This window comes from Pan paniscus, chromosome 6, assembly GCF_029289425.2.
Source record: "Pan paniscus chromosome 6, NHGRI_mPanPan1-v2.0_pri, whole genome shotgun sequence".
NCBI lineage: Eukaryota > Metazoa > Chordata > Mammalia > Primates > Hominidae > Pan > Pan paniscus.
Window position 1 is genome coordinate 92451578 of NC_073255.2, and position 14331 is coordinate 92465908.

The 14331-nt window shown below is 46.4% G+C and overlaps 1 protein-coding gene across 9 annotated transcripts in view; it reads left to right on the top strand.

The window, feature by feature from the left end:
• The window catches only part of CALN1 (calneuron 1), a 662858-nt gene that overhangs the window by 330539 nt on the left and 317988 nt on the right, over positions 1-14331 (top strand). For all 9 annotated transcript variants that reach the window (XM_034952089.3, XM_008963371.5, XM_034952090.2 and 6 more), the window contains one exon: positions 10855-10998. In XM_034952089.3, the coding sequence (XP_034807980.1) occupies positions 10855-10998 (144 nt within the window). The remainder of the gene's footprint in view (positions 1-10854; positions 10999-14331) is intronic.

Genomic DNA, 14331 nt, shown 5'->3' on the forward strand with positions numbered 1-14331 from the left:
AGACTTCATCTACGTAACAAAAACCTTGGCTTCGACAGTCCCCTTATTTTAACTCAAGCATTCCTTTCTTCTGACTTCTTAAGTGTGGTATGATCATAGCTCACTTTAGCTTCAAACTCTTGGGTTCAAGCAATCCTCCCATCTCAGCCTCCTTAGTAGCTGGGACTACAGGTGTGCACCAATACACCTGGTTAATTTGGTTTTTAATTTTTTGTAGAGATGGGTTCTCACTATGTTGCCCAGGTTAGTCTTGAATTCCTGGTCTCAAATGATCCTCCTGTCTTGGCCTCCCAAAGTGCTGGGATTACAGGCATGAGCCACTGCACTCAGCCTCAGAAAATCTTTTAATCCCCCTATGACCTGTAAGCACCCCCACTTGAAGATATCTGGCTGAATTAATGTTCACCTTCCATGTATTAATTTATGTCTTCGCTTATAATTCCTATCTCCCTAAAATGTATAAAATTAAACTATAACTTGACCACCTCGGGCACTTTCTCAGGACCTCTTGAGACTGTACCTGAGCCATGGTTATTCATATTGGCTCAGAATAAACCTCTTTAAATATTTTACAGAGTTTGGCTCCTTTGGTCAATAGCTGGGTGGTAGCTGGCCAAGGTGAATCTGGGCTGGGGAATTTACCGATTTACAGGAGTCCTGTTCAACACTGGATTCTCATCTTAACAGCACAGATGCAGTGACTAGTTCCAGATTAATACTTGCAGCTAACTTGGAGGTATGGCTGGCCGCTAGTGCTAGCTGTGCCCTTTTGCATGGCGCCATCCAGGAGAAGCCCAAAGCCCCAGCTCAGTCCCCTCCTGCTTCCGTACCCTGTTGTGCCCTCTTTGAAGGGCCTCTCTGCCATGCTTCCTCCAAGCCTCAGCCTCTCTCAGCCTCTAAATCTCACCTCCTCCCTGTATACTTCCTCAGAGATTTCTATTTCATCTTTCTCTCCTCCAGCTCCTGTGCATGTTTTACCCTTCGGTAAATCTTAAGCCTTTTTTTAAAAAGACAGGGACAGGGTCTTGCTATGTTGTCCAGGCTAGTCTCATTTAAGTCCTTAAAACTGCCTAAAATGCTTTGTGAAATAAGATTCCATTTCAACAAACAAAAGCAGGAAGTGCCTTCAGGACTGGGCTCGGCTCAGGCGTGCCTCTGCCATGTCTCACTTGAGCCTTCTTTTCAAGTCTGAGCCTGGAGTAGAGGCACGTTCAATGAGTATTTATTGAAATAGATGCAGTCACACCTCAAATAGCAAATCACCTAAGGAGTCACAATCCCTTTTTAAAAGTGTGCCCAGAAAAAATAAAAACTAGGATGTAGTCCATATACACAATGGACTGTTATTCAGCCATAAAAAAGAATGAGATCCTGTCATTTGCAGCACCATGGATGGAACTGGAGGTCATTATGTTAAGTGAAATAAGTAAAGCACAGAAAGAAAAATATTGCATGTTCTCATTCATATATGGGAGCTAAAAAAGAGGATCTCATGAAAATAGAGAGTAGGTTGCTGGTTACCAGAGGTAAGGAAGGAGGGGAGAGAAGGTGGGGGGTGGAAATAAAAAAGAATGTATATGGCCGGGCGCGGTGACTCACGCCTGTAATCCTAGCACTTTGGGAGGCTGAGGCGGGCAGATCACAAGGCCAGGAGTTTGAGACCAGCCTGGCCAACGTGGCGAAACCCGGCTCTACTAAAAATACAAAAATTAGCCAGGTGTGGTGGCGCACACCTGTGATCCCAGCTACTTAGGAGACTGAGGCATGAGAATTGCTTGAACCCAGGAGATGGAGGTTGCAGTGAGTCGAGATCGCACCACTGTGCTCCAGCCTGGGCGACAGTCACTGTGTCTCAAGAAAAAAAAAAAAGAATGTATATGTATAATGTATTTATCATTACTGAACTGAACACTTAACAGTGGCAAAGATGGTAAATTATATTTTTGACCTTAATTAAAAATATTAAAAAATAAAATAGATCTTTCCATGAAAAAGTAAAAAAAAAAATCCAGGTGGAGATGATGGTGCTAAAAAGTGAGTTATACAAAGCAGCAGTGTATCCACCCCTCCATCTAAGTGGCTTGTTTCTGTGGCCCATGTTGTTATTATACACTGTATATTATATATAGTATATATTATATATTATACATTAATATATATAATTGTATATTATGTATAATATATACTATACAGTATATAATAATGTGGGACATGGACATTATACTATATATTTATATTATACTATATCTATTATACTATATATATAGTATAATGTCCATATATAATGTAATGTCCATAATGTCCCACATTACTAAAAATGGGAACACTTCTGAGCTCCTGTTGCATGCCCAGCCTCCTTTTTCTCTTGTTGCCCAGGCTGGAGTGCAATGATACGATCTTGGCTCACTGCAACCCCTGCCTCCCAGGTTCAAGTGATTCTCCTGTCTCAGCCTCCCAAGTAGCTGGGATTACAGGCATGTGCCACTACGCCCAGCAAATTTTTGTATTTTTAGTAGAGACAGGGTTTCGCCATGTTGGCTAGGCTGGTCTTGAACTCCTGACCTCAGGTGATCTGCCCACCTCGGCTTCCCAAAGTGTGGGGATTACAGGCATGAGCCGCCATGCCTAGCCCCAGCCTCCTTTTTCTAGCACACTTCCATCTGCCTTCGTAGCTCTGTCCCTTTCACCTCTATGTTTCCTAATTTCTGAAGTCAGTTGGTCGTTATTTGCAGACTGATAGGTTGTAATTAAATCAGAACTCATTCACACTAAAGCCCTCCCTGGGATTAAACCAGCATTTCCTATGCAGCGATCATCATTTTATCCCCATTTTCCATTCTTGTCATATTTTCAGCATCACCTGTCTCCAAACTCTTGCCAAGTATTTGCAGCTGCTTGCTAGAAGCAATCACCAGGGTATCACTCAGACACCTATCCTCAGTGTGGCCAAACCTCACTTCCCTCCAAGACAGCCTGCAGTCCCTCCTGAATTGTTCGTTGTTAATGCCATCACGTAAACTACAGTGTTGCCTTCCCTTCCCTTCCCTTCCCTTCAACTTTTATTTTTACTTTTACTTTACTTCTTTCTTGGGTTTTACCATGTTGGCCAAGCTGGACTCAAACTCCTGACCTCAAGTGTTCCACCCACCTCAGCCTCCCAAAATGCTGGGATTACAGGCGTGAGCCACTGTGCCCAGCCCTCCAGCATTGTCTTTCAAATCATCCCTCTCCCAGACTCTGACATCTGAGCTCTCCTTGAGCACCATCCACTCTATCTCTGAAAAGTCTCTCAAACTCTTCTTTCCACAGTGTCCTCTGCCACCATGCTGGCTTAGCTCTGAGTTCCTCATCTTCCCCTTAGACTCTGTGACAGCCTCTTATCTCTTGTCACTCCAGCTGTAGCCACCCTGATGCCTGAGCTCTTGGTCTAAAAATCTCACCCTTAAAAAATATATATTTTAAAACCACTGGGAGCTCCCTGTGGCCTACATGAAAGGGTCACACACTTTAAAAAGAAAAGTCCGGAGCATAAATATTTTAGTCTTTGTGGGCCCCACAGTTCCTGTCACAATTATTCCATTCTGCTGGTGTAGCACAAAAACAGGAGAAAATAGACAACCAGTGGAGACATATAGAAACAAATGTGCATGGTTGTGTTCCAATAAAACTTTATTTGTGAAAGAAGGTGGTGAGCTAGGCTTGGCTACAGGCCATCCTTTGCCAACCCCTGGCCTGCGGGGTAGAGCCCAGATGGCTCTGAAGGCCCATTGCAATATTGCCTGTCATAGTCTGTTTTGCGTTGCTATAAAGGAAAACCTGAAGCTAGATAATTTATATAGAAAATATATATTCGGCTCATGGTTTGCGGACTGTATAAGAAGCATGGCACCAGCAATTGCTTGGCTGCTGGTGAGGACCTCAGGATGCTTCTACCCATGGAGAAAGGCAAAGGGGAGCCAGTGTGTGCAAAGATCCCATGGTAAGAGAGGAAGCAAGAGAGAGAGAGGGAGGTGCCAGGTTCTTTTCTTTTAACCAACTCTTGCAGGAACTAATTGAGGACTCATGCAGCCCCTCCTCCTCCTCCCAGAGAGAGTATTGATCTGTTCATGCAGGATCTGGCCCCATGGCTCATAGGCCTCCCATTAGGCTCCACCTCCAACACCGGAGATCAAATTTCAACATGAGATTTTGGGGAAAAAACATTCAAACTATAGCATCGCCCTAGTGCAATTCTCCATTCTCATCTCTCAGTGTTTCTCGTTTCTCCACCCACCGGGCAGCCAGAATTGTAGACATGCCCGTGTCTTGCCACATTTTCCCACCCCTGCCTGTTTGCCCTTCTCTTGATAGACTTGAGATTTAAAAGATTCAAGCGTAACCCCAACAGCCCTTCCTCAGAGTTGTCCCTTCAACATCTCGACCTCCGTGGGATTTTGTGTAGACTTGTATTATAGCACTTGTCATTCTTGCTTATGAACATCTGGTCACCTCTCTGTCTCTTCAACTGTAATACAGATTTCTTGCAGCCTGGAAAGTTTCTTTTGCTACTTATCTATCCTAGCACAGCCCCTGACATATAAGTAAACAGCAACTCTTTGCAGAATGAATGGCTTATTAATCATTGGTAAATATTCATTTTTTGCCTTTCTTAGAGAAGGTGAAAACCTTTCTAAATCTCTTTGTCATAGGCTCAGTCCCTGCCCAATTTCTTCCTTTGCATAAATAACTCTAGGTTTGTATCTTACATTTTCCGGTGCATTTCCATTGCTTTTAAATAACTGCCTTGCCTAGCCTCGCTGAACCGCATCTTTCTCCAGTTTTGCAATGTCTCAATGCCATCTAGCCTCACAACGCATCTTCTTTGTTAATAAAGCTGTCACTTTATGCAATGAAGACCCACATTCTTCCTGAAGATATATTTCTGTGAAGAATAAGCAGATTTTGCATCGTACACATACTGAGATAGGAGAAATTGTTGTTCTTCATTACCAATTTGAGGTGGCAAATTAGTACTGTAAATTTCACCTGATTCTTCAAAGCTAGAACATCAGCCAACTAATATCGATGCTGGCTGGTGTCTGGACTTTATCTGATGCCTGAGAAATGAGTCTCCTCCCTGCGATAGCTGTGCTTTTGCTGTTGTTCCTGCCTGGAATTGGCTGTGTCATTAGGAAGCATCATGGAGCTGAGGCCTGATTCTCAGAGGGCACTAGGTCCCAATGCAGACTTTTTTTTAAGAAAAAAGAGAGCCTGGCACGGTGGCTCATGCCTGCTATCCTAGCACTTTGGGAAGCAGAGGGGGGTGGATCACCTGAGGTCAGGAGTTCAAGACCAGCCTGGCCGACATAGTGAAACACCGTCTCTACTAAAAATACAAAAAATTAGCCATCGTGGTGGTGGGCGCCTGTAATTCCAGCTACTCATGAGGCTGAGGCAGGAAAATTGCTTGAACCAGGGAGGCGGAGGTTGCAGTGAGCTGAGCTCATGCCACTGCACTCCAGCCTGGGTGACAGAGCGAGATGCCATCTCCAACAAAAAAAAAAAAGAAAAAAGAGTTACCAGCTCATGCCTGTAATCCCAGCACTTTGGGAGGCTGAGGCAGAAGGACTGCTTGAGGCTGGGTGTTTGAGACCAGCCTGGGCAACATGGCGAGACCCTGTTTCTACAAAAAATGAAAAATAAAAAATTAGTCGAGCATGGTGGTGTGTACTCAAGAGGCCAAGGCAGGAGGATCTCTTGAGCCCAGGAGCTCAAGGCTGCAGTGAGATATCATGGTGCCCCTGCACTTCAGCCTGGGCAACAGAGCAAGACTATCTCAGAAAAAAAAATAAGTTACCAGCATAATGAGAAGTAAATCTCTGGGGCTGAATAACAGGATTATTTCTTTCCAAGTCCTTGCTTGGCTCAAGACACTCTGCTTCCCTTTAGGGAGGAGGGGCTCAGATCCCTGTGGGAACGCCAACTTTGATTCTGGGCGACTCCATATGCTTGCGGAGACTGGAGTCCTTTCAGATGATGCGTGTTGCCACGTGTCCTTTCATACACCACACAATGACAGTTGGACAGGTTCCTATCACCATTGCAGAGAGCATTTCTGTGGCCCACAAAGACATCTTGGAGGTGGTTAAAATTGGCATACTAGTGTCTAACGTGCACGTGTTGCATGAGATGGAGGAGTAAAGTTTAATTAAAGACCAAAGATACAGCGTGCTCACGTAGCCCTGGCGCACCAGAGACTTTAGGCTAAAGAAGGAGTACGTTTCAGTGAAAAGCACACAACATTACTGGCTGTTCTTGAAAACTTGATCTGTGGTCCCTAGTTCCCAAGGATGGGAAAGTGGCCAAAGCCCACTCAATGCTGGGAGCCGTCCTCCTAGAGCCAGAGGGATCCTGCCTGTTCCAATGTCTCCGTGGGTTTTACGGGCATATTTTTCACACCCTGTTTTGCTATTAAAAATAAAATGAGGCACACATCACATGTCTTTCCCAGACTGCAAGACCCATTTCCTTCTAATAAGCCTCGGTTTGCCTGGGCTTTCCTTACCCTAGAAACATTAACTCTCCAGAGGTGCCTATTATGGATTTCTAGTTTTGTATTTTTTTTTCCTGTTTCTGCTATTTTGAAAAAAAAAAAAAAAGTTAGTGAGGTTTGTCTGCTTCTGCAGACAGACAGACACACACACTCACATAGACACACACACGAATTCTCTACGTGGGAGCCAGGAGCTCCCTATGCAAATAGAGAATAAAGAAGGACAGCTTTGTCCTACTTACCTGCATGCCACAGAAAATAGAACCCTGAGCTGATGTGTGGCCTGCCCTGTCCTGGGCTTGGTTGGAGGAGGCCAGCCTTGCTACAGACTACAGAGTAAGCCACAGGCATTCAAGGCTTCGAAGGAGCAGGTCCCTTTAGAGGAGGGAAGTTCTGGACTGACCTCCATCTATGGTCTGACTTGCTAAATCCAGTAACCCCAAAGGTGGGGCAACTCGGAGGTCCAAAGGCTCAGCTGTCCGGGTCCTCATTTCCAGGCCATGTTCTCAAACACCCCCAGCTAGGGCCCGCTGGGGTGTCGCCCAGTGTAAGGATGTAGGTTGATGCTTACCCGTAAGGTCTAGGGCATACAGAAAGACCACAGGAACAAAGGTCTGTCAATGGAAGGGACCCACCCTGTCCAGCCATATCAGTAACCCAGAGAGTTCAGGATTGAGTCAGAAGGAATGGGAAGTGGAGATGATGCCTTGGGAAGGAGCCTTCCGGAGAACTAAGAGCAAGACTTAGCTTACAACTGGCTATCCAGTAACTGCAGCCGCAGACCTTGTCATCCTCTGACACTTCCTACTGTTGCATCGTATGTCCTGGCCCCAGTGTAAAACCCTGCTATAGAGGCTGGAAGGACATCACACCTAACCCATTTTTTCAGATGGGGAAATTGAGGCTGAGGGGGAAGGCTGCACCAGCTTGCAGAGCAGAGTTGGCGCTTGGCGCTGGCTGCCTCATGGGCTGACTCTCACGTCGGGAGGCCTGGCCTCTGCGTCCTCCCATCCTTGGCAATTGGGGATCTGAGCTCAGGCCACATGAGGCCATGTCCTCCACCCCAGTGTCCTTGAGCACAGTATGCCATGACCTCAAGCTGAGTAGTGGCTCCAAGCTCCTTCCAGGCCAGTCGGGACTTGGTAGGAAAACATATGGCTGTTTTAGGTAACCTTGGGCATATTTCATTGATGGGAAAAGCTCAAAATGCAGACAAACGCCTTGATTCAGAATTTGGGTTGGACTAAAATTTGTTTCTATACCATTGATGGAAAGAAAGGGGAGGAGGTGTTGAACAGCAGATTAATAGGGTGTGTAAGAGAACACAGGCTTCCTGTTCTTCACTTAAACACTTTAACGATGTCCACGGATGCACAGAAAGAAGGGCTGGAGGACCTGAGGGATCCTTGCAGCCAGCACAGCTCATTTTACGCATGAACAAACTGAGGCCTCCAGGGTTTGGCCGCGGACCTAATTAGCTAATACGCCTGGCTGGGAGCCTAGGGTCCTGGTGCACAGGCTGGTCTTCTCTCTGCTGGGGCCCACAATTTGTCCCAGAAAGAATTCAGCATGCTGGATTAGTATTGATAATGAATTTACTACTAATATATGATCCTTACCCATTCAGACTCATCATCCCTTGAACAGTTATCTGTCTAGCGCCTCCTACAGTGTGGGCGGGGAACACACTAAGATGAAAGAAGGGTAGGAGGTGCTTACCGCTCAGAAAAGAAGCCAATGATAGTATTTCTAGATGGAGTATGCTGGATGTCACAAGAAAGGAATGAATGACCTGCTGTGAACAGTCAGCAGAAAGGGAGATAACTTGGCTATGGTGAGCAAAGACAGTTTTGCGGAATCCATGACCCCTGGTTTGGTGTTTTGCAATGGGCAAGTCCATGCAAACTTACTCCCAAAGTCCAAGGAAGCTGAGATGCTGAAAAAAGAGGCTGATATATCTAGCTTGTCAGAAAGAAACATTTAATAGGGACTTGGGCTGTGTCTGTGTCTTGCGGCATGGTGAGACAAGATGGTGGATGCCCCCAGCCATCACCTACCAGACCCAGGACTTATGTATCATAGGGAAGGAAAGTATAGACGATTGTAGGGAAAGGCAGGAGTCTGCCTAAGGGCAGGGTGTATGGTAAGAACAAGGTCTTACACAAGGAACAGTAGATAACATAGAAATCTGGGAGGCATTCCCAGAATTAGAGTTTGTCAGAAGTCAACATGGCAGATTAGCATCCAAGATGGAGTCACTTTAGCATCCACACTTGACCTTGAAGGATGGACATAATTTTGGGCAGGGAAAAGAAGAAGGGAAGATATTTTAGGCAGAAGCACTGGATGCAATAGTGTAGCAATCTCAAAACCAGCCCCCAAAGATATCAAATCCTAATCTCTGAGATTTATAAATGCTATCTTACAGAAAAGTCTTTGAAGATGTGATGAAGTTAAGAATCTTGAGATGGGGAGATTATCTTGGATTATCTGAGTGGTCCCTAATGCAAACAGAAGTGTCCTTATAAGAGCAGGGCAGAGGGAGATTTACAGACAGAAGAGGAGAAGATGGAGATTGGAGTGATGGGGCTGCAAGCCAAGGAATGCTGGCAGCCTCTGGCAGCTGGAAGAGACAAATGGATTTTCCCTTAGAGCCTTCACGGGGAGCACAGCTCTGCTGACATCATGATTGTGATCTAATGATGCTGATTTTTGAATTTTGGCCTCCAGACTGTGAGAGAATAGATTTCTATTGTCTTAAATCACCAAGTTTGTGGTAATGATCATGCCAGGGCATGGTCAGATATTCAGTGCGGTAGTAAGTAAATGAGTCAGAACCGAGGGGCTTGTATGCGTTTGAAGAGTGATAGAAGGTTTCTGCATGCATCTTACCATCCTGAGTGGAGTCGAGCTGAGTGGGAGAACCCCAATGCCTGGTGGATCATTTTTATTTTTCCGTATTTATTAATACTGTGCTTCTCACGGAATAGAAAGTCAATACTAGTTGACTTTCTATCAACTAGCGTGGCATGGTGAATAATGGCAGCTGACATATCTGGGCTTGCACTGGGTTTATTGATGAAAAGTCAAAGCTGCTCTAGGTCTGGTGTGCTCAGAAACAATTAACGAACCTTTCATCTTCACACTGTGACCTCCAATTCCTTGTGTTGTACATCCAATCCAGGACTGACAGCTGCAGTGGCTCTGGAGAAGGGGACTCTGGGTGGAATTTAGAGCAACTCTGGTTTAGGGGAAGAGGAGAGATTGCCTGCCAAGTGAAACAGCCCTTGCTGACCGCAGAGTCAAGTTCTCTGCTAGCCCAGGGGTAAAGTGATTAAAGGCATCTTTTGAGTTTTCACGATGCTCTTATTGATCTGAGGTTGTTTATATCTACAAAACACCTGTAAATTAGGAGAATGAGTCAAAAACAGCCGGATACTTAACTCTCCTCCTCCTATGAGGCTGGAAGAGCTTTCTGCACAGCTCCTACAGCAGCAGGGATCTGAAATATGCCTGCAGAGGGGAGCTGCATTCTCCTTTCCTCCTGAGGACTGCAGTTAAGAGGCAGCTTTCTCCTCACAGCTGAAACCAAATCCTCATCTTTGCTCAGAAAGTGTCCTTGGTTAACATGCTTCTCTGCTGGGACCACCATCTAATTGTGTGCCTCCTACAGAGTTGGAGGATGCTCAGGTCGAGCTGCCTCCTCCCTCCCTTCCTCCTTCTTTCTTTCTTTCTCTTTCTCTTTCTTTCCTTTCTTTCTTTCTCTCTTTCTCCCTTTCTTCGTTTCTTTTTCTTTTTTTCCTTGTCTGCCTGCATTCCTTTCTTCCCTCCTTCCTTCCTTTTTGTTCTTTCCTTTTTTCCTTCCTTCCTTCCTCCTTCCTTCCCTCCTCCTTCCCTCCCTCCCTTCCTCCGTCTCTCCCTTCCTTCCTCCCTTGCTTTCTTCCTTCCTTTCTCCCTCCCTCCTTCCCTTTTTCCCCCTCCCTCCCTTCCTTTCTTCTTTCTCTTTTTTCCTCCCTTCATTCCTCTCTTCCACTCTCCCTTCCACCTTCCTCTTTTTCTCTCTCCCTTTCCTTTTCTTTCTCTTCCTCTCTCATTTTCCCTTCTCCTCTCCTCCCTTCCATTTCCTTTTTTCTCTTTCCTTTTTCTTGTCTTCGTTTCTTTTCTTGTGTTCTTCTTCTGTCCTCCCTTTTATCTGATTAAAGAGTTTTAACAAATCACTGCTTTTAAAGCAGTTACGAGTTCTCAGTAGGCAATCACCAATAACTGCAGTGCAATAAAGCCAGCCATGTGACCACTGGACTTTCTTTGCTTTTCCATTGTAGAAATCCGAGAGGCCTTTCGGGTTCTGGACCGGGATGGGAACGGCTTCATCTCCAAGCAGGAGCTGGGCATGGCCATGCGCTCTTTGGGGTACATGCCAAGCGAGGTGGAGCTGGCTATCATCATGCAGCGCTTGGACATGGACGGTAAGACCCGGACAAGCAGCTTCTCCCCTGAGACATGCCCCGGTCTCATCAGTGAGACCTTCGGTTTATGCAGGGCCTTGCACTTTTAAATCCAGAGACTTGGTTTACATTTGAGAAGCAGAAACTTGGACTAGAACAGGCTTTTTCAGTAACTTTCCATAGAGTTCTAGGGGCCTGTAGAGATGGTTTCAGGGCCACTATAGGATGGGGTGAGGAAAGAGGCCTGGCTGGTGGAACAGTTACAGCATCTTGTTTTTTCCCTTCTTGTCCCCTCCCACCTCCCCATCCCCCTCTTCCCCCTCCCACCTCCCCATCCCCCTCTTCCCCCTCCCTCATCCCCATCCCTATCCCCCTCTCCCTCCCCCTCCTCCTCCTCCCTCTTCCTCCCTCCCTCACTCCCTCCCTCACTCCCTCCCCCCTCCTCCTCCCTCTTCTTCTTCTTCCTCCTCTCCCTGCCCCTCTTCCTCCTCCTCTTCTAAATAACAGCTTTGTTGAGATAGAATTCACATACTCTAAAATTCACACATTTAAAGTGCACAATTCAGTGGTGCTTAGTGGATGTGCAGAGTTTTGTTTGTTTGTTTCCTCTTTCTTTATTGGATGCTTTGTAGATGTCACACAGATCTACAAGTTACATTGTTGAGAAATTATTTAAAAATTGACCAAGACCAGGGTCTTGGTCCAGAGCTCCAAACTAGAAGCAAAAAGGAATGGGGGCAGTGAGTTGGGGAATGTCCTCCAACATCACCAAAACCCCCCAAACAAGAATCCTAAGCTCCTGCATGGGCTAGAGCCTGGCCTTGGGCTCCTGGGCTAACCCTCAGTGTCTCTGGCTGCATCACACTCAGGAAAAGTTCACCAGCAAGAGGCTGCAGGGAACAGCCAGTCAAGTCCAGACATGGACAAATATAAGTGGAAGGAGGACATGAAACAGGTAACTGTCCCGCTGTAGTTAAGAGTGCAGCTAAGGCAGGTGCAGGGGCAGGGGAGGAGCCAGGGGAGTAGTGCTGCAGCAGTGCTAGGGTGTAGCCCCAGTGTAGCCAGACGAGAGTCACAGATTTGTAAAACCAGCGCCACAATGGATTTTAGTTGGAAGCCACTATCCTCAGCAAACTAACACAGGAGCAGAACGCCAAGCACCACATGTTCTCACCTTTTTTTTTTCATGACAGGTCTATTTTAACATTTTTATCTTATTTTCATTTAATTTTTTTAATTGTATTTTATTTATTATTTATTTTAGAGACGGAGTCTCTCTCTGTCGCCCAGGCTGGTGTACGGTGATGCGATCTCGACTCACTGCAGCCTCCGCCTCCCGGGTTCAAGTGATTCTCCTGCCTCAGCCTTTCAGAGTAGCTGGGACTAGAGGCATGCACCACCACAACTGACTAATTTTTGTGTTTTTAGTAGAGACAGAGTTTCGCCATGTTGGCCAGGATGGTCTCAATCTCCTGATCTTGTGATCTGCCCACCTCGGCCTCCCAAAGTGCTGGGATTACAGGTGTGAGCCAGCGCGCCCGGCCTAAATTGTGTATTATTTTAGGTTCCAAGATACCTGTGCTTTTTCTCACTTGTAAGTGGGAGTTAAATGATGAGAACACATAAACACATAGTGGGGAACAACACACTGGGGCCTGTTGGGGGTGGGGAGGGAGAGCATTGGGAAGAATAGCTAATGGGTGCTGGGCTTAATACCAAGGTGATGGGTTGATCTGTGCAGCAAACCACCATGGCACACGTTTACCTATCTAACAAACCTGCACATCCTGCACATGGACCCCAGAACTTAAAATAAAAGTTGAAGGAAAATAAAAGAACACCTTCATCACTCCAAAAAGGAATTCCACATCTCTTAGCCATCACCTCCCAATCCCCCTGTCCCCGCAAGCCCTAGGCAACCACTTTTCTACGTTGTCTGAGAGACTGGTCAACGGGTAGCAGCTGTTGGTCTCCAGACGGAGGTCCTAACCCAAGACCAGAGGGCTCATGTGTTGTATGTCCTTCTGGTGAGCTGGGGATTCTCATCTACCAGCTTGCACTTGAGGTGTTCCCTGTGGGCCAGGGTGTCTCCAGGCCATTCAGTGATTCTCTGCTTCCCACAGACACACATTTCCTAGGCAACCTGGAAAACAAATCCTAGACTTAATCCTGGCCCAGTCACTGTCCCCATTCTTGCCCAGCAGACTGATGGAAGGGGATTCTAAGGAAGAAAATGGCATTATCTTCCTGCCCTACCCCACAAGCCCATATCCTGCACACTGCCTCACTACCTCTAAGTTTTTTGGGATGGTCTATCCCAAGGACACGATAACCCGCAGGCTTTGGAGCCTTCTAAGCTGGAGCTACTGTGTCATTCCCATTGTCACTTCCTTCTGTCTGGACGTTCCCATTGTCCAGATCTGTTCAGAGGCTTCACTCTCAGCCTCCTTTCCCCCCACCCCGCCCCCGCAATTTCCATCTTCTCCAAAGCTTCAGAGAAATGACCTGCAGCTTATTCTCCAGTGACTGTGGCAGTCCCCTGTCTAGTCCACGCCCTTCTTAGTAGAATCCTGTTTTTGGATTGAAGAATCTTGGGACCAGTAGCAAAAGCACCCTGTTTTCTACCCAACTCTCTGCCCCATTTGGCTCAACAATCCCAAGTTGGTTAACATCTCCAAGTAGCTACTGAAGAAATGAAGTGTTTCATTTAACACTTTCAAAGTAGCCCCATAAGTAGAGCCGTAAGATCTGGGCCTCGCCACCTGTGTCTACACTCTGAGCCTCTTTTCTTAATTCAGTAAGCAAGTACTACGCCCCTTCATATGCCATGACTGCTCCACCCAACCACCTAGACACTCTCTGCCGTACCTCACACCTGGCCAGGACCTCACTTGCTGAATGAGTCCAGAGTCATAGCTGACTAGCTTCATACCACCCTCAAACTCATTGATGGTGTCTGCCAGGGTATCGATGGTCTCAATATCCAGGTGATTGGTGGGCATATCCAGGAGAGGAGTATGTAGGGGTTCTGCCAGGTCAGCCAGGCCAGGCTAGATTCAGAGATTTGTGCAACGCATACCACACAGTCGATTTTAGAAGATTTTCATTTCTCCAAAAAGAAACCTTGCACTTCCTTTTTTTTATTTTTTTTTATTTTTGACGGAGTCTTGCTGTGTCACCAGGCTGGAGTGCAGTGGCACAATCTCTGATCACTGCAACCTCCGCTTCCCGGGTTTAAGCAATTCTCCTGCCTCAGCCTCCCAAGTAGCTGGGCCTACAGGTGCCCACCACCATGCCCAGCTAATTTTCATATTTTTAGTACAGACAGGGTTTCACCATGGTGGCCAGGATGGT